At 37.4% G+C, this 26575-nt stretch overlaps 1 protein-coding gene and 1 non-coding gene across 8 annotated transcripts; both read left to right on the forward strand.

The window, feature by feature from the left end:
- The first annotated feature begins 10547 nt into the window (after window positions 1–10547).
- EIF4G2 (eukaryotic translation initiation factor 4 gamma 2) lies at window positions 10548–26515 on the forward strand. 7 transcript variants are annotated; one of them, XM_087878775.1, is made up of 22 exons: window positions 10548–10766; window positions 12255–12362; window positions 12822–12887; window positions 14685–14810; window positions 16117–16219; window positions 16932–17063; window positions 17155–17221; window positions 17302–17453; window positions 18081–18191; window positions 18402–18485; window positions 18564–18662; window positions 18772–18913; window positions 19033–19193; window positions 22202–22312; window positions 22787–22912; window positions 23474–23578; window positions 23669–23884; window positions 23986–24244; window positions 24432–24636; window positions 24836–25047; window positions 25309–25430; window positions 25702–26515. In XM_087878775.1, exons 8-22 carry the CDS (start codon window positions 17370–17372, stop codon window positions 25765–25767), a joined length of 2103 nt encoding a protein of 700 aa, XP_087734901.1. In that variant the 5' UTR covers window positions 10548–10766; window positions 12255–12362; window positions 12822–12887; window positions 14685–14810; window positions 16117–16219; window positions 16932–17063; window positions 17155–17221; window positions 17302–17369; the 3' UTR covers window positions 25768–26515. The 7 variants fall into 7 exon arrangements, with proteins under 7 accessions (XP_087734901.1, XP_034272976.1, XP_087734911.1 ...); XM_034417085.3 differs by having other exon boundaries at window positions 14742–14810; XM_087878779.1 differs by lacking the exon at window positions 10548–10766 and adding an exon at window positions 10911–11167.
- Window positions 22351–22569, forward strand: LOC117666194 (small nucleolar RNA SNORD97). The gene has a single exon (XR_004591671.2). It is a non-coding gene; the product is annotated as a small nucleolar RNA SNORD97 (small nucleolar RNA).
- Window positions 26516–26575: the final 60 nt, after the last annotated feature.

A 26575-nucleotide genomic window follows, 5' to 3' on the forward strand; every position in this document is an offset into this window, starting at 1 on the left:
ATGACATACTTAAGCTACCCCTAGAAGAAAAAAGTAAGTGGGAGGAAGCAATGAAAAAAGAGATGGACAGTTTGAGAGAACTAAATGTATATACACCAACAGACCTGCCCACTGAGAAATCCCCTATTGGCACTAGGTGGATCTATAAAATCAAGGAGCTAGAGGATGGTAAATTCCTATACAAAGCCAGGTTGGTGGCTCAAGGCTTTGCCCAAAGATTTCCGGATGACTATGAAGACACTTACTCCCCAACCGTTAGATCAGAAAGCGTGAAAACAGCACTAGTGTTAGCTTCTATCTTAAATCTGGAAGTATATCAATTTGACGTGCAGACAGCCTATCTGCACGCTGATCTAGATAAAGAAATTTATGTGAAAGCACCCCCAGGAAAGGATACAAAAAAGGGAGAAATTTGGCTATTAAACAAGAGCCTTTATGGACTAAAACAGTCCGGTAAGCGGTGGTATGAGTGCTTATCAAAGATACTTAAAAATATGGGTTTTGTAGCTACTTCATCTGATTTTTGTTTTTTCACAAAAAAAAATAATGATTCTATTGAATATGTTTTGATTTATGTTGATGATATATTGTATTTTGGACACGACAAAATTAAATGTGATAATTTCGCTGAACAACTAGGCAAAAATTTCAACTTAAAAATATTAGGAAAGGTAAATAAGTATCTAGGAGTCCAAATTGACAAAACAGATAAGGGGTTCAAATTATCTCAGAAAGACAAGATTATGGAACTCATACAAAAATGTAATTTAATTAATTCAAAAATTTGTGATACTCCTATGTCAACTGATTTTTATAGGAATGTGTATAATGAGTACGAACCATTCAAGGATAACACGTTATATCGATCAATTATTGGGTCCTTATTATACATATCTAATTGGACCAGGCCTGATATCACCCTTGCTGTAAATTTGTTGTCAAGACATGTAAGCAATCCTAACTCATACCACTGGGAAGGAATTAAGAGGATTCTAAAATATCTAAAGTCTAGCATTGATATGTGCTTATTCTTAGAACCATTCATTTCTGAAAAACCAACTTTGACCTGCTACGCTGATGCTGATTGGGCTACTGATTCAAAAACCAGAAAAAGTACTTCTGGATATGTTTTTCTTATAAATGGCTGTGCGGTGCACTGGTACACAGGCAAACAGAATTTAATTGCCACTTCCACAGCGGAAGCCGAATATGTTTGTTTATCCAAAGCGGTCAACAATCTAACTTGGTTCGATGACTTGTTAACCAATGTGTGGGATGAACCTGTTTATCCAATTATTATCAATGAGGACAATAAGGCAGCAATTGATATATCAGCTTCCGAAGCAATAGGTCAACGATCTCGACATATCGATATAAAATATAAACATGTAAGACAACTGTCAAGTATAGGATTTATTAAAGCTATCCATTGCAATACTAGTGAACAAATTGCTGATATCCTCACTAAGCCATTGCCAACCAAACAACATATGTATTTGACTTCCAAACTTGATGTGCATATATAATCTTAATAACCCACCATTAGTTAGGTATTTTAGAGGGGGATTTGTTACAGATGAAAATACCTAACCTGATATCTGTAAATATGTGTGCTTGTTTATATGTCATTGTGTGATGTCATTGTGTCACTTACCATTGGTTAGTACTTACCATTAGCCCCGCCTTCTCTGTATATAAGTTCTTGCTCCTCCCAGATTAGTGCCTGTCTAATTGTGTTCCTGAGGAAGAAAAGAAATAAATATTACTATTACAAGAAAGCCTACAGTCTCTTATATATGGGCCTAACCAGGATAACCAAACTAGCAACAATCTCTCACCAATTACACGATAGGAAGAAATTTAGCAGGAAAATGTCTTTCTGACACACAAATAATGATTAATTAATTATTAATTAAGAGTAACATAATCTGATGGATTCCTGGTTGAAACATACAAAACTATTAGATTAAAAAAAAATAATCATGGATCCTTCCATGACATCATATAAATCATAGTTCTGGCTTAGTTTTTTTTTTTTTTTTTAATTTGATTTATATGTCGCCCTTCTCCGGAGACTCAGGGCAGCTTACAATGTGCTAAGCAATAGCCTTCGTCCTTTTGTATATTTATACAAAGTCAGCTTATTGCCCCCACAACTGGGTCCTCAATTTACCTACCTTAGAAAGGATGGAAGGCTGAGTCAACCTTGAGCCTGGCGACATTCGAACCTGCAGTAATTTCAGGCAGCTGGTCTTAATAACAGGGTGCTTTAAACCACTGTACTACCAAGGCTCCTTATAGTTGGAAGGATAGCTCCAGAAATTTATCCAGATTTTGGGGAGGAGGGGGTGTAATGATGTTATAATATTTTGCATAGCATGCACATGCTGCTATAACATAATTACCCATTTTTTGTGCATTTTGTTTGGTTGCTTACTGTCACGTTCCATTTCAGAAACAGTGGAATAATTTAATAATGGCTTAATAACAATAACCTTTTCATTACATTGTCAACTGCATGTGATTGATGGGGCAAGGGAGAAAATGATCTATGATCCTGAATGAGAACATAAGAAGCTGTAAAAAGTAAAAGTTTTACTTTTTGTCCATGTCATTCAAAATAGCCTACAGTGATCTTATTCTTACAACTCACTTAGCTATAAAGCAAACTACTACATTTTAACTTTTTTTTTTTTTTTGCATGAATCCAACCAGTGTAACTGGTTCAGAGTTCACTGAACCTCCAAAACTGTGTTAATTTATTAAACTATGGGTCAGCTGATTATGGATTAATATCTTGATATTAATCAAGCCACTGCTAGAACTGCAGACAGAAGGTTTTTCACCCCTTCCTGAGGAATCCAAGAGAATCATCGGTATACACCATGTAGAGAATAGCAGTGTATCTGGAGATTGATGGTACAAGAGGTTTAAAGTCCAAAAGATTGGTTACGGATGTATTTTCAATTTTCTCCCTCTAAGTATTTAATCACTCGCTAAAAATACTGAAAAGCAGGAATAAGTCTCTCTTTTAAAATGAATGTACAGAATATTGACTTCTCTTTTGTCTCCTATATAGGTTTCTAGAACTCAAGGTAATTTCTGTTTAATAAGTAAAAAAAACTAAGTGCAATCTGGGAATATGTCAGCTTTGTGAGGTAGTCCCAACAAGAAGAATACTCAGGAGCACTAGATTTATTATAAGGTTATACAGGTGGTCCTCAACTTATGACCACAATTGAGCCCAAAATTTCTGTTGTTAAGTGAGACATTTGTTAAGTGAGTTTTACCCTTTTTTATGACCTTTCTTGCCATTGTTGTTAAGTGAATCACTGCAGTTGATAAGTTAGTAACTCGGCTGTTAAGTGAATCTGTCTTCCCCGTTGACTTTGCTTGTCAGAAGTCACAAAAGGTGATCACATGACTTTGGGACACAGCAATGGTCATAAATATGAAACAGTTGCCAAACATCTGAATTTTGATCACATGACCAGGGGGATGCTGGAAAGGTTGTAACTCTGAAAAACGGTCATAAATCATATTTTTCAGTGCCGCTATAACTTTGAACAGTCACTAAATGAACTGTTGTAAGTCAAGGAATACCTGTATTAACAGACTCTTGCAAGTCTGAAAGTAAGTTTCTCCACTGTCACTTTTACAGCCAAAAATTTAGGAAGGGTCACTTCTAATATATTTGCCATGTCCCCATTCCTTCTACAGGCTCAGCTACCTCTTATCTGACTGCTGCTCTTCCTTCTGTCTCCCAAGGTCATTCCCACATACCATATAATATGGCTTTTCCTCTCTCCAGACCAGGAGTGAAATCCAGCAGGTTCTGACAGGTTCTGGAGAACCGGTAGCGGAATTTTTGAGCAGTTCGGAGAACCGGTAGTGGAAATTTTGAGTAGTTCGGAGAACTGGCAAATACCACCTCTGGCTGGCCCCAGAGTGGGGTGGAAATGGAGATTTTGCAGTATTCTTTCCCTGCCATGCCCACCAAGCCACACCAAGCCTACCAAGCCATGCCCACAGAACCAGTAGTAAAAAAAAAATGGATTTCACCACTGCTCCAGACCTCTTTGCTTAGCTATTTTCTTAATTATCTGGGGGTGGGGGCTTATGGAACAGTTGAGTAGTATATAAATTCTATTAAGGTCAGAGGTATTAGTCTGCTTCTCAAATCTTTAAAAATGTGTGTAAACAGTACATTTAAAAAGACAAATATATGAATAGTTTTAAGCAACCTGCTGAGTCATTTCATTACATTAATGTAAGTATTTGGGACTGACGTGTTGGATCTTGCACATACCGGTAAATTATTACTCATGTTGCTTTCTGTCTTGTATGTAAAAGATAAAGCTTACACTGACACTGTCTCTGTACATATTTCCCATTCTTTCAAGTGGTTTGTTCTTCAGCATACTTGGGCTAAAGTCCAAGCAAACTGGTTATTTTTCCAAATTGATCAATAAATATACTAATTAGGTTGTAAAAGTGTAGCTTTTAACTGAAGTTTGTTTTTATGTATATATTTGTTTGTTTATATTTCCTATTTCTAAACCATCCAACTTTTTTTTTTTTAATTTGATTTATATGCCACCCTTCTCCGGAGACTCAGGGCAGCTTACAATGTGCTAAGCAATAGCCTTCATCCTTTTGTATATTTATACAAAGTCAGCTTATTGCCCCCACAACTGGGTCCTCAATTTACCCAGCTTAGAAAGGATGGAAGGCTGAGTCAACCTTGAGCCTGGCGAGATTCGAACCTGCAGTAATTGCAGGCAGCTGATGTTAATAACAGGGTGCTTTAGACCACTGTACTACCAAGGCTCCTATTCAACTCCCTCAGAGAGAGTCTCAAATTTCATCTTAGGGCTGCAATCTGCACGGCAGCCTAAGTTTCTTGTCTCCCATAATGCTCTCTGCTTTTTCTTACTGTAAGCCAATTTTAGAAATTCCAGTCTAGATTGCAATGGGCTGGCTGTGGGGCTAGGCTGGTGCTCAATCTGGACCAAGGCCACCGCAAGACCTCTTTCTTCTTGCCCTCCCACCATGCAAGGAAGATGAACCTCACTGACAGGCTCCTGTATGGAGCAGTCTAGCTCCATAGTGCCTGTCCTTTCAATTTAGGGATCGTATCACCAACTCACACACACACACACACACACAAACACACACTAATCCCCGTGTCTCACTATTGCTTTCCCAGATCTGCACAGATGGATCTCTTCACCCCATCCCTTCCCACATTATTTCCTTTAATACCTCTACAGACTGATAATATTTCCACTTATATTCTGCATTGCACTATTGGGGTTCCACTGCTACAATAATCAAAAGCTATAAGGAACAGAATTGTTCCTTTGTTTTTTATTTTGCTCTATTGGTCCAGGGAAACTGTTGTAGCGTGGGAATAACGAGAGGCACAAGCAGGCTAGTAACAACAGCTCTTTAATTCAGGGTGAGACTTCAGCAAAGGAACACAGGCAACAGCCCTCTTTATATACTTTTCAGGGGTGACCAAGAACCAATCAGAATTCACTGTACATTTGAATTTCCCCGCACAAAATAGATACATACATAACAGAAACTTTGTAACAAAGAAAAGCAGATCATTTAGCTTCATAGAAACAAAGTTGCAATGTTTCTACTCCCAATTTAATGAAATAAAGGGAGGGAAACTGCAGTACCATGGGCAAGAGGTAGAAAAAAAAAAGTTGCTCAGTCCAACTGTTCAGAAATCAAAGGAGTGCTCATTGGGAGATGTGAGAGTTAAATGAAGCATTAACCTAGGTTGAAGATGATTTGTTGATTTAATGCGCCATCATGGAACCACTGCAAGGCTGTCTTTAAAAATCCAGCAATTGCCAACCAGCAGAGAACATGACATATGATCCACCTAGCAGGCCAGGACTATATTGCTATCCAGGGCAGCAATCAACTCTTGGAACAGAGGGAACATGCCAGGCACTGTGGGCAATTGGAGCTGAGACTGCTACTGAAATGGAACATAAGCTGCAGCGACCTTCAATTCGGAAGGGCTTATGATAGATTGAATCAGAAAACAGCAGTTTTGTGTCAAGGCTGGTGAGCATGGGCGTGCACCATGGGGTGCATCAGAAGTGGTCTAGGAGTGGGATGCAATACATAATGCAATACATTTCCCATTCCCCCCCCCATTAACTTCAGTTTTTTATGTGTTTTGTGAACTTCTTCAGTTTCATTAGTTTCTATAGAAATTTGTATAGTTTAAAATCAGCATGTAAACATGCCACAATAAAAAGTCATACTCTACCTTTCACCTATGAATACTGTTCACATTTCTTACATATGAAATCCTTAAATCCAATAAAGCAATGGCTCCCAACCTTTTGGGCACCAGGGACCAGTTCTGTGGAGAGAGGTTTTTCTGCAGACTGGAGGGGGCGTGGTTTCACACATTGCTTGCATCCCACATGTGTGCAAATGGGGCTTCGCTCGTTTGCACAGGCTGGTTTCTGGCAAGCCATAGATCAGTGTCAGTCTGCGGCCTGGGGGCTAGGGATCCTTGCAATAAAAAGAACACCAACCAAAGATCAAGCCTCTTGTTCTCTTCTCGAAACTATGCAAAGTTCCACAGATGTACCATAGAATTTATCTGAGTCCAGTTTCCTTTGGAGGAGTCACTAAAGAGTGCAGATGTTTACTAATACTGAATTCCATGGCTAGTATCTGAACAAATCCAATGCGCTGTCTTTCACTGGACCTTTAGAAAGGGAGGGAGGGAGTGAGGAGAGAGAAATACAATGAGCTCCCTTCCTAGCCTTCTAGCCATAGTCTCAAACCAGCCTCTTTGTAATTATCTTCCCCTTTTCTGATTCACTTTTATCCTATTCAGAACATATTTAGATGAGTCCTTAGGTGAGAAACAGTAATACAACACATTGGGTTACCACAATATCTTGGGCTACTAAACTCCATCAAATATTGTCTTGGATCTGGCTGTGTGATCAACTAAAAGCTTAGCTGAGCCACCAGAAAAGGAAAGAGAGAAAAAAAGGAGAGAGAAGGAGATCATACCCTAAGAGGTATGCCTTTAAGGTAGGCCTTTCTTAGTGACCACAATTAGAACCAACAAGTTGGTTCTTAAGTGCAGTAGTTGATAAGTGAAATCGCAACTGTGCTTATCTTTTTACTTCTGCTTTCCTTTGTTTTACAGACCTGCTGACATCATAAATGCAAGGATAGGTTACTAAGTTACTCTTTCATCACTGTCATAACTGTGAATAGTTGCTAAATAAGGACTACCTGTACTTAATCTTTTGAAGACAATTTCAGTAGTTATTCATAAAATAATATAAATCTGTAGGCATGGGTGAAATCTACTTACCTTCCCTACCGGTTCGGAAGTGCGCGCTCCACTTGTTATTTATTAAATAGGAAGCCCCCCTGAGTGCAATGGTACTTACTCCCAAATAAGTATGTGGGATTATAGCATTAATTGTACTATGAAGTCATGTTGGGATTTGGCGTGTTTCAAATATGAGTTCCATACAAAACCATTTGTCCCCTGATATTGATACCATTTACTAACTGAGTGGATATGCCAGCCCTATTGTACTTCTGTTCCTTTTCTTTTTTCTGACAATGTTTGGAATATTTTTTATGTCTCACAGAACTATGGCATATTTAGGTTTTGTAAGAATTATAGTGCAATTTTACATTTGTCTATAATGTATGCAGTGATAAACCATTATTGTTTGCTGTTTTGGAGCTGTAATGTTCTTTCTATAACATGGTGATTTTAAATGTGTTCCTTAGTTTTAGAGTTAAAATTGTACAGAATTAGTTTCAAGATAATACTTATGTAAAATTAACATGGAACTTGTCCTTGAAAATGTAGATTTGCAAATATGTTGAAGCGAACACACATTTTATGACAAAGATTATGTAAAACAAACAGTGCTAGACATTTATTGTCATTACCTGAACAACTGTTCACTTAAAGATACTTATTTTAAACTTTGCCTTTTTGTTTTTCACTCAATAGGGAAGAGGAACTGTTCCCTTTGATAACGGAGAAGTGAAAAGCAGTTCCCTCAGTGTCTCATAAACTACTTAATCCAGGTACCAGCATTTTGGTAAGTATGTCATAATAAAACTCATTTTACATTTCACAACTGTAAGGCCACTCAAAGACATACAATAGAATAGGGATCCCCAAACTCTTCACCTTGTCAACCTCTTCTTGAAGTTTTAGATTGTCCATTGATTCCCAAAATTTATTATATGAAAATAATTTAATAAATTTTACTTTGACTAATAGTACTATGAATAGTAATAACAACAACACTGACCTTTTAGATAGTTCCTTTGATCTTTGGGAGTCAGTATTGTCCACTCTGCAGAATTCTGCTAATGAATGCTGGCAGTTCTGATTGTCTCAGTATAGCTTTATCAATCTACTCAGAGCCAACACTTCAGATCCTCCATTTTTTAATTGAGCCATAGAGTCAAGACCACAAGTCAGTATTTGTGTCACATCTAAAGCCTTGTCTGGAATCAAAATGATATGGCTAGGTTCTAATTTTTAATTATTTTAAGATAAGTATTTCACATGCATAGTTATTAATGCACTGTATATTTATATGAAATGAGGTTGAATCTGGTAAAGCAAGCAAATAAAGTTAGATTGTATAAAAGAAAGTGTGTGGGTATTCACTCACCAGTGCTGAGTCATATGTAAAACTATTTCTAGTGATCCAGAATTTAACAAAATGGTATCTCGATTTCGTATATACCCTGAAATTCAGACTAAATAATTAGAGGATGGTTCAGATCATGACATAATAAACTGTACGCTCTCTATATGTGTGAACAGTATCATCGTAAAAAATGCATAAGACCTCTGGGAGGGAGGTCTTTTCTCTAAAGAAATATGAAGGTAGCTAGATAAGAGAATTTGAAATATTGTATTCAGTATGTCCTTTCCTCAAGTGATATTTTAGATGTAGCCTATATTTTATTTTAAAGAAATAGAATTGGAAGGCCATGATAGTTTTGCTGTATCAACTGAGTGCAGGGAAATAGGGAAACATCCAATGGGGGAGGCTTAAGATTCTCTAGAAGCAAACTACAGTATGTGCAGTGAGACTCCTTCCACGTTTTTATTGCTAGCTAACTGCAGTCTTTCCAGTTATAGCTCCTTCCCTAGTTCCTTTTTTCTTCAGATCCTACATAGTAAGATATGATTATTAGCCAAGAGGCATTAACCATGAAAGGTTATCTTCGTATCTTGCCTGGTCATAGTAATACAACGTAACAATACATTATGCATTGTTTTTCAAAATTTATATCGGTTTGTGACAAGCACATAATTTCATAACTAAGATTTATGTGTTAAATTTGTGTCTTCTGGAGTCATGTGAGATGGGAAGTCATTAACTATTGCATAAGTATGGTTTGGAATGAATGATTGTGAAATTACTGTTAGTGGTATGAGCTGGATTATCACACCACCATTCTTGAAGTTAAAAAGAAGTGTTTTAAGTAAAATGATATTTTTCAGTCAGGAAATCATGAAGTATTTACTTATTTGATATAGAAAATCAGATGCCTTGGTTTAAGCGTTCAAAATGTGTTCAAAGCCCCAGTGTGAGATGTGTTTTTGGGGCAAATGCTTACATCATGTAAAAGATGGATATGGAGCAAGCAACATTATGCCCTGTAGGATTTTCAGCACTTTTGATTGTGAGCCCAGATAGATGTGCTGAGTCTTGCTGAAATTATTCTAAAAGATCATGCATTATTCAGTTCACTTGCGGTCAGAGCCAAGAGGTAAAGCCTTGAGCCGTTTTTCTAGAACATTGTTCTCCAGCCTGATAAAAATGGATTTGGAGCAGACGAGAAACGGAGGGGAGGGGAGGAAACGCGTTCAGTAACCGTTTTCATATCGGAAAGAGCACAATCACGGCACTTCCTTAACAATGCCCAGCCCTGTTCATCCCTTCTTGGAATCGGCGTCCTGATTTTTCGGGTACCTCTTCTTGAACTAGAGCTTCGTCTACATGCCCTCTGATGCTTCTAAGCATATCGTTTTTTCCAAGACAAAGCCCACCAAATGGTTTCGCCGGGAACTATGGGGGTGGTCATCTGTGTGCCATTGCAAAAGGCGCACGCTATTGAAACCGACCCAAAGAACAGCCGCATCTGAAATTCAATGAGAGCTGCCTTCCAGTTTCTGTCACTGGAGGCAATACGGCGCTGGGAAAAAAAGCGGCGTACAGCCTGTCCCAATTAACCGGGTACGCCATTTGCGCAATCTATCCCTCGAGTTGGTTTTCTACGCAGGAGAAAGGAGGTGCTAGTCTTTGTGAATCCGATGCTGCACTGCGGCGCTGCTTCCCGTCAACCAACCTCTCTTCCTCCCCCTCCTTTGCCCTGGACCCACCTCCTTTATTCGTTGTGATTGGCTACTCCCACAAAGTCTCAACCGGCGATTGGAAGCCGGCTTGTTGAGGAGGGTTTAGCTGCACGCTGTGTAATAAAGTTAGTGGGGCTGTCTCAGTACGCATTAGAAGCGGCGGAGAGTTGGTCCGATATCTATGGAGGTGCCGGAAAGAAGTGCCTAGTAGCTGCTGTGGTGATTCAGAGATCCGTCCTGCCGTTCGTTCTCTCCCCCTTCCCTCTCCCAGCCCCGATCCCCGGCTCCCTCTCCCCCTCCCTTCTCTCGCCTCTTCCCAGCCCTCGCCGCCGGTCCTGGGGACGCTGACGAGGCTGTAGGGAAGGTGAGGAAATGACCGTCGTTGGCAAAGATGATGATCGGGGGGTGGGAATCGACGGGGCTGCTACTGCTTGGGCTTGGGAGTATTTGAGGCGGGGGGCGAGCGAAGGCTGCTAAGGAAGAATCGGCTGCTGGTATGCAAAATGGCGGCTACCTAAAACCGCCGCCATCTTGTTCGTTTGCAATCTCGGTCTTGCACGTTTGCCGATAACAAAATGGCGGCCGGCACCGGTCTTCCCTAGCCGGTGTCTGAGGGGGAGAAAGAGGCGGCCGATTTTGAGTGAGGGTCGTGACTGTGGCACGATCAAGTCCGGTGTCGGGATAGTCCGCTGCCTTTTAGCCATCCACGCGGCTCGACGAATACAGCATATACTATTTTTCGCCCGTGGCTATTCCATAGGAAAGGTAGAAAGAACTGTATTTAAGTCTCTCGGTGGAATAGTTCTATCAATTTCGGTTCCCCCGCTGTCCCCTCGCTCCGGAAAAGTTGAAACTATGCCCCATCTCCGTTGCTGGGGCTGAATAGCCGGCAACTGCGGGTCGGGCTGTGAACCGAGAACAAAGGCCGGGCCTATTGCCGGGATTGCGCCTGAGCCTGGAGTCGGGCGGTGCCCAGCGCGGGTAGGAAAGGATCGAGGATGACTTGAGCAGGATGCTTGAGGCTGGCTACAGCTTGTTCCGAGGATCGGCGGGATTAAACGGAGGGGTTTTCTGGGTCTTTAGTTGGGCTTCGCCACGCCATCTCTCTCCCGCCTTGCAGGCGTATTTTTAAGGCTAGGTCGGTGGCGGGAATAATAAGAACCGTGGAGGTTAAAGATGTGGCGGGCCTCGGTGGGATTTGGACGCCTTTGTGTTTTGGTTTACTTCGAAGTCTTCTTAAAGTAAAAAAAAAAATCCTGCAATTTCAGTTGGGACACAAATAGGGATCCTTCCTGGAAAAATGTTTTTGTGTGTTGCTTCCGCTTTCTTCGATGTCAGGAATCCTGACTATATATATATAACAGTCAGGATATATAAGATATATATATATAAGGGTACTTGACAGTTACTGGTATTGGATTGAATTTGTCAAATTACCTATGTTTATCAGGTTTATAAGCACATGTCATGTTGGGTAGTAATATTACAGGGTGGGTGTTTGTTAATATGGATAGTAAGACTGCTTTGATTTTGCTTATACACAGCATTTGTTGTGAAATAAAATTTAAAATGTATATAATGGGTAAGACTTTAATGGATATATATATGAATGTGGAATCAGCAGGAGGAAAGGTTGACTTGAGATGCAGATGAGGAAAAAACTTGGGCTCTGATGCCAAGTAAAATTCTCGGAAACTCCTGAATGGCAAACTCTGTAAGATTCTAGGAAATGATAATTATTTAGACTCTGAATACCAAAATCTTTGGGAAACTATTTTTGTTTAAATCTAGGGGGAGTGCTATTATTGAAACCTTAATCAAAAACTTACATTGTTAACTCTTTGCCTTCTAGGTTTTGTTTTTCCCTATCCTGTCAATTTATTATTCTTTGGAAGATTCTTCATTGCCAAGCCGCCAAAGTGGAGAGTGCGATTGCAGAAGGGGGTGCTTCTCGTTTCAGGTAAGTAAAGCTTTTTGACAATGAAACAGATGGGAACACAAAACATTTTTGCCTTAAGAAAAATTTCTTACTCCTTTTAAGTTTTTTGTTTTGTTTTTTGCAGTTAGTCACAACTAATGAAATTAAATACATGGCTTACCACGTGTATTCCACTAACACGGTTTCTAAGTTTTACAGACCATGTATTAAAAGGCAACAAATAAGTATTTTCTGTGTATTTGTTGTGTTTATAGAGAATAGGATAATACCTCATCTGGTTTTAGCTTCATATAAAAGATATTAGTTGATTCAGATCAGGTTACCAGAAACGGTAACCTGTGCAGAAGGAAAAAACTAATTATCCAAGGAAGTTTGTGTTCACAAATCAAGTTGTTTACAAAATAGTTACGGTTAAACTACAAAATTTTGGTTTCCTGCATACAAAACAAAAATTCTTTAGCAGTTATTCTTTATTTATAGTGCTTCTTCAGGCGGAGGAGGAGGTAGGGGTGCGCTTCAGCACTATCCCAAGACTGCCGGCAACAGGTATATTGCATGATAGTATACTGCAGTGCTATATTGGCTATTATATGGATTTGTGATGCATTGTTTAATTTGTAAAGTTAAATTCCATTGTAAAGTAAATGTAAATTGAAAGTCTGTATGAAACCAATGGGTGTTTTGTTCTGTTAACTACTTCGTGTCTTAGTATTTTAAGATTTTTGTCTGGTACTTGTTTACCTATAATGGGGCATGCATGAAAGCATGCAGAATATCCCAATAGAATGAAATCCAAAGCATTTTGAGTACTCCACAATAGGGAACATTTGGAATTCAAAACAATTTCCTTATTTCTGTCTTAGGCTGCAAGCATAAGTGGCTATTAATCCATTCTGAATTCTATTTACCATCTTAAACTCCAAGAATGCAGCAGTCATTGTCTAATGTAATTTCTGATGCAGACATACATGGTCTGAGAGTCAGCATCGTATCCAGTCAATCAGATGACACTGAATGTTGGGACAACTGCTGGTTGACTATAGAGTGAAGAAAGAGAATTCAGGCAGATGAAAAAAATTAGGCAGAAGTAGGTTAGTCTTGAGGAAGATCTGTTCTAGCAAATCATTTGAGATAGATTATAGGATGTCACCTATCCTAAAGAAATAGGTGAAATTTTGGCTGGAGGGCATGTGACACACGTCAAGTCTGAACAGATCTGCATACTGGCCATCCGAATATCTGGCACTAAAACAATATTGAATGTTACATTTTATACTTGAAGTAAGAGTCAGCAAGCGTCTTCCTTATGCTTTAAAGGCCTGTAATTTCTCCTCCCCCCTCCCAGTGTGCCAAGGAAAACCTAATGCTAGAATTAAGCTCTTAGCTGGTACTGCTAGAAATAATGTGTATACTAAATATTTCAGTACACTACTTGGCTGTGCCTAGAGTCTTCCTTCTGAGCCCTCTCCATAATGAGAAAGTCTCTTTACCTTTGGAGGACTGACAGTTACCTTCTTTGTCTAGCATATAAATAGCATTAGTAGAAGGACTGGAGGTAGGGATGATGCCTGCTTTCAGTATGCTCTACCACCTTTTGAGTCATTTATCCTGGCATTTATCTTTAGGCATAAAAAAGCAAATGGAACACTGCTTAGGGAATTGGGTGAGAGATTGCTTATACAGGCAATAGTATCTGAAATTCAGTTCTTAATGTGAATTAGTCAATAAATATCAATTCTGCAAGTCTACCTCTGTTTTCTACAAAGTAGAAATTCATAGATCTTTGAACATGTAATTAACTATCTTCCCCAGTCTCTTTGACTTGATCCAACCAGTGAAAACAGAAATGGAATCTCTGGACCCAAATTTCCCAAAATTTAGAGGAGAAATGCAAATTGTGGAATAATTGAATACTCAAGGACAATTTAACTATTCCATTTTGTTTCAAATTTAAAACGAGATGCCAGAACACCATAACACATGAAATGGTCATTCTGTAAATGGAATGCTCCAAGCTTTCAATATTTTAGTTGCTTCAATTCCTTCTTAATTATTTTTTATTTTGTTATGCTTGACATGGTATTTTACGTCTGCTGAGAATTTTTAGCTACAACTGCTCCTGTAAGAGAATTTTTCAAATGAGTTTCAAATGAGTTCAAAGCTCCAAAAATGAGTTCAAATGTGATTAAATAATGACTATCAAAAAATTCAGGTCATAGTACTAAAATTTCAGGCTTTCTTGAGTGTCTTGATTTGAAAACAAGTTTAAAATTGAGCCTATTGTTTCCAGATTATATGGGAATACACTCTAGGTTTTAATGAATTAATATTCTATTTCTAAAGCGAGTTCCTGGGGAAAACCCCAGGGCAAAACGCTCAGAAATGGATTCCTTCACGAAGCACTAGACGAGATGACGACTCCGCAAATGACAAAGAACGACATGATGCAATCTTCAGGAAAGTAAGAGGGTAAGTGTTGAGGTAACAATTTAATTGTCAATGGAACTTTATAATCCAAGATGTGATTCACAGCTAAGACACACAATGCATGCTTGTTTTCCCAGCCATTTATTTCCAATTGAGATTTTCCTAGTTGCAAAGCCACAATTTTCTAAAGATGTTCTTGAGTTCTCTTTGAGCATAGAATCTAAGGAGCTTGCATGGTATAGAGACAAGGTGGGTTGGATATGGAGGACGCATGTTCAATTCATCTCTTAGCCTGGAAACATAGTGATGACTTTGGGTCAACCGCCCTATCTATCTAAAAACATTACGGAGATAAAATGAAAAGATTAATAAATTTGAGCGGGGTTGTAGATCCAGTCCATTAGACTATAACCAGCCCATATTGGGTTGCTTATGTGGTCTTAAGAATGTTTGATGGCAGTTCTTAAATTGATGATTGCGGGCAGAAGCAAAAAAATTAAATTTATTAAGCTTCTGTGTTGTGTTCATTTGGTATATTGTTTTTATGTTGAGTTAGCACAGTCAAGGCCAGGAGGAAGAAATTACTGATTCACTAAATGTTGAATTATAGTTCTCAGAATTCATTACTGTTCTGATAGATGACACCAATGTCCATATTCAATAACATTTGCTTATGTGTTTCCTGACTGCTTTGAATCTAGGGGTCAAGGCTTTGAATTTTTACTCTGTCCTGCATTCTCTTGCTTTTCACTTTGTATTTCACACCCATTGTTTATTCAGAGTCCTGATTTTTATGGCATTACCTGTTTTATCTCACACTGTTTAGTCACCCTATCTCTGTTATATTATTCTCCACCCATTTTTCCCCTTTTTGTAGTACCTGTAATTCAGCTCTTAATGTCTTGGTTTTATTAGAAGGCTGGTCATACTAGGCATTTCCTATCTTAATATCTTGCTTTATTTATTTATTTCCTCCCTCCCCCTTGAGTTTTCCACTTCTCAACTCAGGATCCATTTTTTTTCCTTTAACATTTTTATTTCAGTATCTTTATTTCTTAGCTTTCCTGTTTTTTGGGACCAACTTAGCCTGTACCTAGTGTGATGCTTTATTTATTGCCAAACCAGCAATTACAATCTGGGCTTTCAAAGTATCTGTTCTATAATCTAGATTGATTTTGAGTAACCAGTTATACAATTACCCATTTAGTATAAGACTTAATTTTTTAACAGATTAAAATTGAAAACTGCTTGCAATTTAAGATTAATACTAGCAAAAATGTTTTATAAGTTAAACTGCAGTGAACAAGACTTGACTAAGAAAAGCCTTGATTTGTTTTCTTTCCTTTAGCATACTAAATAAGCTTACTCCTGAAAAGTTTGACAAGCTATGCCTTGAGCTCCTCAATGTGGGTGTAGAGTCTAAACTCATCCTAAAGGGGATCATACTGCTGGTAAGATAACATAGGTTTATTAGAAAAATGCTGTTTAATAAAATTTCTATTATGTACGGCAGGTATTGTTCAAGGTTCTTGTACAGCTTGCAGGTTGTTCAGTGTACTGTGAACATGGATATTATAGGAGTTATGTTATAAAATAGAGCAACTTAGAGAATGAATTATCTTCAATTGATTTACTATGTAATGGCACTGTTTCCTATGTATGCTTATAAGATTACATAAATCAGTTGAACTTTTTCCTATCTTTCTAGTAAAGGTAAAAATTTCTACGGGCAAGAGAATACTGTCTCATAGCAAATAATACGGCTCTGATGTGGCCTGAGGGAAAACACTGAGCTGGTGTGTTTCAGGTGTCATGATTGTTCACCTAACCATCCACCAGGTTCCAAGAGTAGAAATCAAACTTGGAAATGCAGCTTACTATCCACTATTGTGTCCGTTAAAATACATTAGATTTTGTTTCGTGGACATTGATACCTGGTAGATTATTGAATTATTGAATACCGATTGCCCCGTTACTTAATTGTTTAGGTGAAGAGCAAGGTAGGGAATCTTAATTACACTATAGTTTTTTGTACTGCATAGTTGTCATTGTGAATTTCTGAAACATCAATAAAAGTAGATAGGATTAGCTAGGATCATTTAAAAGTGCAGGTTTTAAATATTAAACAAACTTCCACATAATTTATGAAGTCTCTGCTCTCAGATCGTAGACAAAGCCCTTGAAGAGCCAAAGTATAGCTCGCTATATGCTCAACTATGTCTGCGACTGGCAGAAGATGCACCCAACTTTGATGGCCCATCCGCAGAGAGTCATCCAGGACAGAAGCAAAGCACAGTGAGTATAATTCTCTTTTGAACTAAAGCTATTATGAGAATTGGTATTTTAAAAAGACAAGACATTAAAATGTTTGCATTCTAAATCCTAGACATTCAGACGCCTCTTAATTTCTAAACTTCAAGATGAATTTGAAAACCGAACCAGAAATGTTGATAGTAAGTTTTCAGAATACTGTATTCTTTGATTTGCTTGTCATAAAAGTGGAACAATGTCTAAAAACTATCTCTATTTTTAGTCTATGATAAGCAAGATGGCCCCCTCCTCCCAGAGGAGGAGGAACAGAGAGCTATTGCTAAGATCAAGATGCTGGGAAACATCAAATTCATTGGAGAACTTGGCAAGCTTGATCTTATTCATGAATCTATCCTTCATAAGTGCATCAAAACAGTAAGTGTTTTTTTATCTTTACTATGTAAACCTCATTAGTTAGATAGCTAGTAATGTACTTTGGAAAAAAATTAAGTGGTATCTGCTAGTGACTACATGGTGGGCAAACACTGTTAGCAATAAATTTCCTAAAATAAAAATTGTTCTTCCTTTTTTACACATTGGCTAACACCTTAAGGAAAACCTATCAGATCTGCTTGAGAAATCTGGATAAATTATAGAAAATTCTAGGTCATGTTATCACCAATGTAAAGCACTAACTAGAACTAAAGGGTGCTTACCCTTAACCTTACTTGTATTTTCATTTGGTTGGATTTCTTATGAAAATGTTGCTAATCAAAAGTACCAATTGTGTTGATGTTCTTTTTGAGGAATCCTTAACATTTTCCAATAGTTTATAGATGGAATCTAATGTTGAATTTCCATAAAACACTAAGCTGAAAGGGAATTGTATAGCTTGTTTGGCCATAGCATCTTAAGTGAACTTGGATTAATGTTAATAGCTTATTAGGATTAATAGCTTAATGTTATTGAATACCGATTTTATTGATAAATGTCTTGTAAAAATAAGTTGTAAAACGGCAGTAATTTTTTTTTTAATTTATTCTTTCATTTCAAATTATCCAGCTTTTGGAAAAGAAGAAGAGAGTCCAACTCAAGGATATGGGGGAGGATTTGGAGTGCCTCTGTCAGATAATGAGGACAGTAGGACCTAGACTAGACCATGCAAAAGCCAAGGTAAGCATTAGTAGAATTGCATACATATATATATATATCTGTATTTATGCTATTAGTATTCATTTTCCTGAGATAGGCTGTTGTAGATAAAATATTGTAGTTAACATAACGTTTAATTCGCAAATAAAAATAACTTGTACATATTAATAAGTTTGTTCTGTTTGATAACTTGTCAACTTGCCAAATTTAATGAATTTTTTTTCTCAACAGTCCTTAATGGATCAGTACTTTGCCCGTATGCGCTCCTTGATGATGAGTAAGGAATTGCCGGCAAGGATTCGTTTCCTGCTGCAGGTAAGAGTATAAAATTACTTACTGTGACAAATCTAGCATATGCCTTGAAGCTAATATTGTTCTGTTTAATCCTTGAAGGATACTGTGGAGTTGAGAGAACACAATTGGATTCCTCGCAAAGCTTTTCTTGACAATGGACCAAAGACTATCAATCAAATCCGTCAAGATGCTGTGAAAGTAAGTATTTCACAAGATACAGATTTAGCTGTGCAATTCATTAATAGGTATTAAAGTGTATTAAGAAATGCTGCTTTTAATTTGATTTCCAACTGACTTTCTTTTTAAGGATCTGGGAGTTTTTATTCCTCCTCCTTTGTCTCAAGGAATGAGAAGTGACTTCTTTCTGGAGGGACCGTTTATGCCACCCAGGATGAAACTTGACAGGGATCCACTTGGAGGGCTTGCTGATATGTTTGGACAAATGCCTGGTAATTACTATTACTTCAGTGAAGAAATGACACGTGTGTTTTTTACTTTCTTTAAATACTTTGATAAAGATATCCTGAGTTATAATCGTCTTCTCTTTTTGTATATTTTATGAATTTAGGTAGTGGAATTGGTACTGGTCCGGGAGTTATTCAAGACAGATTTTCACCTACCATGGGGCGACACCGGTCAAATCAACTTTTCAATGGCCATGGGGGACACCTCATGGCTCCTGTTCAATCCCACTTTGGAGAGCTAGGCAAATCCTTCTTGAAAAATCCAGTAAGTGACTTTGATAAGAAGAGAAATGCTGTTTTTTAAATGTAGGAAATGTGCACAGCCACCCATCATAGATTGCATAATTCTGAATGGCTTGCATCATCAACAATAACAATAATTTAAAACCACTGTTCCTTGTCCTGTGTTTTGGAACACCACTAAGAAGGTCTATCGTATTCTATTCACATAGACCAACTTTCAAAAACCTGAAGAAATGTCTCTTCATAGTCTTTTCCAGGTTAAAGGTACTTAGCACATCCAACTATTCCAAATAAGCCTTTTCTTCCAGCTCTTAACTTTCTCAATTATTCCCATTTTGTTTTATTCAGGTTTGTATTTTTGAAAGGATATTGACAGTGCCAAGAAAAGGTGCTGGAGTTTAGTTGTGATCTAATTAATACATAGTAGAATGAAATAATTCTCTTGATCTTTAAACTGTGTTATCATTAATGCAAATTAAAATTGTGTTTTTCTTAGAACTGCATTATGCTATTAGCTCATAATCTTTTTGCAATTTACCAGATAATTCACATAAATGGTGCAGACACAGCTCATTCTTAAAATTCATCTTGTTCGTTTCTGTCCATTGTTCTCGTTTGTCACATCCTCTTGAATCCTGATACTGTCCTCTTAATTTGTCTTATTAGCCAAAAACTTAATCTTTTGTTGTTTTTAACCCATTTTATAAGTCAGTGTTGAACAACACAGAGCCTGTATGTTCAACTAAGCCTATATCCTTATAACAGTAATGCAGACAGCTTACATTTTGTCATCTTTATAAGGATCTTGTAAGAAACTTGAGTAAATGGTTTGGGAATTACGTTTACTATATCTCTGTAGTCAAGCAAACAATAGAGGAGATCCGATTGCTTTGCCATGCTTTGTTCTTTCATAAAGACATGCTACTTCTACCAAGCAATATATTCTTTTCTAAATGATTAACAGTCATTTCTGTTCTGGCGTTTGCCCAATATCAGCAATAAGTTTATAGGTCTGTAGTCACCTGGGTCGTCTTCCCACACTTGCCCTACTACTCATTTGGCACTACAACCATTCTTGATAGCCAAACTCTTTTAAGGCTCTTGGATATAATCAGTCTGTTCCCGGACATTTTAATTGTCCATTATGGCTTTCTTGCACTGACAATACTGAAAAAAAACCAAATGTTTATGTTACTTTTAACTTCCCTTGTGAACTTAACTTCAGGGTTCATAGCCTTCAACGGGGAGGGTTTTTTTTTTTTAAACTTACTTAACAGCCCAGTGCTTGATAGTCTTGCAATGTTTTCAACACTGTCTACTATTTATTCCCACCAGAATCACTAAAATGGACTATTCTTCAGTGAGCTTTAGGAGTCCTGAGACATTTTCTAATACATCCCAAATGTGAGCCTGTGTAAGGCAGCACCTTTCTCTTGATAAGACTGCTAGCTCATTGCTGATTGATGCTTTGGTCCCTCAATAGGAGGTCTCAAATAAGCATCTCCTTTTGCTGTTGTCTCAAGGCAGAGACAGGAATTGTCCTCTTTGCAAAACTTGTGTAGCCTTCTTTGGCCCCTGTGGCAGCTGCAGTTTATCCAGAAGTCCAGAAACAACATCAGCAGGGAATCTATTCCGAAGCTCCAAGGAAACAGCTCATTTTTACAAGTTTGGTTCTTTTGTGTCATTCTGTCATCTCCCCAATCTCCTCTGCCTGGCTTGATTTTTTCTTCTTGGGGCTTGCCACTTTTGTTCTTCCTCAAGCATTTTTTGTTGTCTAATACATTTTTTCACAACAGCTGATGGATGAACTAGTTTGTCTCTAGTACTCCTAGCTGCTTCTCTATCTGCTTCCCCAAAAAGGCATGTCTGCGCCTGCTGCTTGTATAATACTTGCCATCTTCTGGAAGGTCAAAACAAAACAAAACATGGAACTCCCCCTATAAGTAACAAAAGTACTTCTCTTTGTCTCCATATTCTTCTGGTGTGTTTTTAAAATGTCCCCCCAGCGTCAGGAGCACCCAGGAATAAAGGAGTGGAATTGATAGAGGACTTTTTCTGCCTCTTTCCTCAGGCAACTTCACTTGCTACACTTCATTTTTAGAACATTTTCACCAGTTTCTAAAATTTAGAATAAAGAGAATATATTTTTCCGTTATTTATGTGAAATCCAAAGCATAATTAATAGCTCCCAGATATTGTATTTGATGTATCTTCTTTATGAACACTTCTATAATATAATTCAGCAGTTCCCAAACTTTTTCCTTAATGACCTAAAAATCACTTATCAGAAAGTTTTAATCTAACTTAAAATGACTGCTCTTAGGCCCCTTCCTTCAGTACTTCCATCATAACTTTGAACGGTCACTGGAAGAATAGTCAACTTGAGGATTACCTGTATTACAAAAACAATATTAAATTATCTTTGTCATTTCAACAAATTATTATTGGTGATTTCATCAATTTTTGTCTTAATAGGATAAAGATTTTTAAATATATTCTAGTACATGTGGCAATCTTTAAGTCAATTTAAATGTCCCTGTTATGAGGGATAATGGGTTCATGAGAAAAGAAAAATCATTTTTACCCAATTTGAGTAATTGATTCAGGTTTGGGAAGCACTGATGTAATTGTTGGGATTGAGTCATAAACTGAGAATTAATGCTTTGCCTTTTGATTAGATCAACCCGAATCAGCTTGCTTATAAAACAACCCGTCTGTAACAGTCGAGATGTTTAAAATGGTAGCTTACAATTAGCGAGACCTAGGTTCAGTCTTAGCCAAGGAAGATCAGGGAACAACTTGGGGGCAGTTTTTTAAATCCAATCTACCTCACAGGATTGTTGTGAGGAAAAATTGGAAATTAGAACTGATGGAAAGGTAAGATAGTAATAATATTTTCATCATGGTAGAAAAAATTCTAACAAGATGTAAAATGCAGTACACATAGAATATATGAAAAAATATTTTTATGGTAAGGAAAAGTTTACACTGTTATAGTCTTTATTTTTCTTTTCATTGTCTTGAAAACAGGGGCAAAGCCAACTATACCATAATCAAAATCAGGGACTTCTGTCTCAACAAGGACAGTCTAAGGATATGCCTCCACGGTTTTCTAAGAAGGGACAGCTTAATGCAGATGAGGTATGCCCTTGAAAAAGAATAGGCACAGTCTTTAAAAGATGCCCAATGATTATAACAAGACGCGTTATTACGAGGATCAACACTGGAACTCCCCTTCTACCTTCCTGCTGTTCACTTCCCCCCTCCCCATTATCTATCTTTACCTTCATTCCTCTTGCTTCCCTCCCCCCTTCTTGGAGTTTCACTCCTCTTCCTCTCTTCCCCCCTCCTTGGAGTTTCCAGTGTCCTATGAGCAAGATTATGAGATATGAGGGCAATGTCTTACTCGTAAACAAGAGCTGTTGAAGTAATTTCAGTTGCTGGATGGAGATATAAAAAGCCATTATAAACTTGTAACGAATTGTTTTCTCAAAAATATTGTTGCTACAACTTAGCAGTGCTTGTAAACAACATTCAACTCTGCTATGGGTAGTTTTCATCGCTACCATAATAGAACCATACTCCAGATTTTTAATATCCAGCTTCTTTTCACAGATTAGTCTGAGACCTGCTCAGTGTTTTGTAGTAAACAAAAACCAAGTGCCAAAGCTTCAGCCCCAGATAACTATGATTCCTCCCAGTGCACAGCCACAACGTACTCAGACACCACCTCTGGGACAGGTAAATGTTTCTCTAATGTTTTAATCAAAGATTTATTGATTATATTCATTATACAAGTTGCATTCTAAAAAGCATATGCATTTTTAAGGTATTAAAATAATGGGGAGGAAACAAGACTATAGCCTAATTTCTATTGTGGTGATTGCATATGTGAGAATATTGTGTCCTATAAAGGCACTTTGGAGCATTGCAGCACATGTCTCCAGTAAGTCATTTTCTTCTATTTACGAGTTCAGAAGAACAAATGCTTAGCAATATCCTGGAATTCCACAATATTTGCTTGTTTGGGAGTAAATCCAGGTAAACAGTGAGATTTGATAAGTAATAGCGTCTTTTCAGAATATATATGCTTAAGGGTGATCATGAAAGTGAAAGCCTTTGCTAGGCTATTCCTAGGATATGATTATTGTGAATTTGCCACAGTGTCATGGAGCTCTACTAATTAAGGCTTAGTTAAAAGAATGTTTAAAAATGCAGTTTGAAACTAGTAAATATTTAACAGTAATATGTGTTACTGTTAATAAATACATCTCTAAACTTCTGGTATTTTGTTTTTTTAAGCCACCTCAACTTGGTCTCAAAACAAATCCGCCACTTATTCAGGAGAAGCCTGCAAAGACAACTAAAAAGCCACCACCTTCTAAGGAAGAGCTGCTCAAGTTAACAGTAAGTTCATTTAGTCTGTTTTCAAACTATAGTATGTGATAACTGTAAAGAATTAGAGAAAACAAAAAAAAACTTTCCTTCCTTTTTTAGGAAACTGTTGTGACTGAATATTTGAACAATGGAAATGCCAATGATGCTGTTAACAGTGTGAGAGAAATGAGGGCACCAAAACATTTTATTTCTGAGATGCTGAGCAAAATAATACTTCAGTCACTAGATCGATCAGATGAAGATAAAGAAAAAGCAAGTGCATTAATCAATTTACTTAAACAGGAAGGGATAGCTACTAGTGACAACTTCATGCAGGTAATGCATGTATTCATAAATACACTTTCATGTCTTTGCATTGTTTGTTGTCATAACCAGACTTGAGAGAAAGTAATTAATGCTAGTAAACTTTTTTTCAGGCATTCCTAAATGTATTGGACCAGTGCCCTAAACTAGAGGTGGACATCCCTCTGGTAAAATCCTATCTAGCACAGTTTGCAGCTCGTGCCATAATTTCAGAACTCGTGAGCATCTCTGAACTAGCACAACCATTGGAAAGTGGCACCCATTTTCCCCTCTTCCTACTTTGCCTTCAGCAGTTAGCCAAGCTGCAGGATCGAGAATGGCTAACTGACCTTTTCCAACAGAGCAAAGTGAACATGCAAAAGATGCTGCCAGGTAAGGAATGAGTACACTGGTACAGGGAGGGAATTAGGAAGTAGATGGGTAACTATAATAAACATCTAGATAGAAAATATGGTTAAATGTGGAGTTTTTAAAATGTGAGCTAAAGTGTGAATATGTAGTATATTAAGTTAACATGCTTGAAGAATATTTGGGACAGTTTTGTATCTATATGTTACAGAGATTGATCAGAATAAGGATCGTATGCTGGAGATATTGGAAGGGAAAGGACTTAGCTTCTTGTTTCCACTTCTGAAACTGGAAAAGGAGCTACTGAAGCAAATTAAGTTGGACCCATCCCCTCAAGCAATCTATAAATGGATTAAAGACAACATTTCACCAAAACTACATGTAGATAAGGGATTTGTTAATATTTTGATGACCAGGTGAGAAACACAACTGAAACCAGTTTGTTGCATGTCACACATGAGCTAACGATACTATAATATAAACTGATTATAGCAATGGTGGGGTTATTTCCTAATTCTGTTATCTATTTATATATGCTGAGCAAAGAAAAATCGTTGCTTTTCTATTGCTTTACATGGATGAGTATGTTAAACAATTTCCTTCCAATTCTTTCAGTTTCTTGCAGTATATTTCTAGTGAAGTAAATCCACCTAATGATGAACCAGATTCTTCATCTGCTCCTTCTAAAGAACAGTTGGAGCAAGAAAAACAGCTGCTTCTTTCCTTTAAGCCAGTTATGCAGAAATTCCTTCATGACCATGTTGATCTACAAGTGAGTGCCCTTTATGCACTCCAAGTGCACTGCTACAACAACAATTTTCCAAAAGGTAAGAATAAAACCTTTTGCCTCTGTTTCATGTGCATTTGATATGACATCAGGATGAGAGGGATTTCAAGCAGATGTTCCTATAGTCATACTGTTAGAAAGGTGTTTGTATAAGTTGATGTCGGGTTTGCTTAATCACTTTTTGTGGAACTCAGCGAAATGACTATAGTAAATTTTAGTGCCATTGATGCTAAAGAAATGGCTTAAGATTGTGGTGCTTTAAAAGATCAGAGTTTTAAAAAAAGCAAAATCTATCTTACAGGCATGTTGCTGCGCTTCTTTGTGCATTTCTATGATATGGAAATCATTGAAGAAGAAGCTTTTCTGGCATGGAAAGAAGATATTACTCAAGAGTTTCCAGGGAAAGGCAAAGCTTTGTTCCAGGTGAATTTATCTTACTATATTGTTAACCATAGGTTTAAGCAAAACAGTTACCTCATTGTACTTAATTCATTAGAGAAAACATAGAATATACTGTAAAAAAATCAGACTTCTATAAAGTTTAAAATTAGAGCCATGAGAATATGTCTCATGTTTTCAGTAATTTTAATAAATTATTATGTAGCTGTTTCTTATGTAATTAATCCCCAGATAAATTTGAATTTCATTTCTTCCTTTTCCTCATTCTAATAATAGTATTCGGGTTTAATTGCAGGTAAACCAGTGGTTGACCTGGCTGGAAACAGCAGAGGAAGAAGAATCTGAAGAAGATGCTGATTAAACCAGCCAAAGCCTTAAATTGTGCAAACATACTGTTGCTATGATGTAACTGCATTTGACCTAACCACTGCGAAAACTCATTCCGCTGTAATGTTTTCACAATATTTAAAGCAGTAGTGGGTCAGTAGGACTTGTTTCTGCATAAGGGTTTTTGTAGTATGTCTTAATCATAGTCTACCATAAAAATATTTTAGAATATCTTTAATGTTTAGATAACAGTGTATTAGCAGCATGCAATAATTACATCATAAGTTCAGAAGCAGTCTGTGTAAGGATCTTCTTTGATGCCAGTTACCATAGGCTGTTCGTTAGAAATCTGAATAGCAACACTGAATACTGTAGAAATGCACTTTGCTCAGTGTAATACTTGAGTTGTTGCAATATTTGATTATCCATTTGGTTGTTACAGAGAATCCTTAACTGTAATTGATGGTGGTTGCCGTAATAGTATATTGCCTGTATTTCTACCTCTAGTAATGGGCTTTATGTGCTAGATTTTAATATCCTTGAGCCTGGGCAAGTGCACAAGTCTTTTAAAAAGAAACATGGTTTACTTGCACAAAAATGATCAGTTTGAAGAGGTGGATAGATGCCCTTGGAAGTGGTCTTTGTGGGTATGAAATAAAATGGTGAGAAACTGAATTGGTCCCTATGATAGTATTGGAATTAAGTCTACTTAATTTATCAAGACATGTTCATGCCCTGATTTTATATACTTGTATCTATCAATAAACATTGTGATACTTGAATGTTTGTTGAAATGGCTGCTCTTTATATTTTCTTTGAAAATAGATTCTGAAGCAGGAATT

This window comes from Pantherophis guttatus, chromosome 1 (genome assembly GCF_059756535.1).
Source record: "Pantherophis guttatus breed Tessera chromosome 1, ASM5975653v1, whole genome shotgun sequence".
Classification (NCBI taxonomy): domain Eukaryota; kingdom Metazoa; phylum Chordata; class Lepidosauria; order Squamata; family Colubridae; genus Pantherophis; species Pantherophis guttatus.

What these genes read in the sequence shown, in the direction of transcription:
- EIF4G2 (XM_087878775.1), top strand. Translation starts at nt 17,370, where the DNA reads ATGCTGGGAAACATCAAATTCATTGGAGAACTTGGCAAGCTTGATCTT. An exon ending in TAGACCATGCAAAAGCCAAG is followed by an intron (nt 18,192 to 18,401) that starts GTAAGCATTAGT and finishes TTTTCTCAACAG; the next exon opens with TCCTTAATGGATCAGTACTT. An exon ending in CATGCAAAAGATGCTGCCAG is followed by an intron (nt 24,245 to 24,431) that starts GTAAGGAATGAG and finishes TATATGTTACAG; the next exon opens with AGATTGATCAGAATAAGGAT.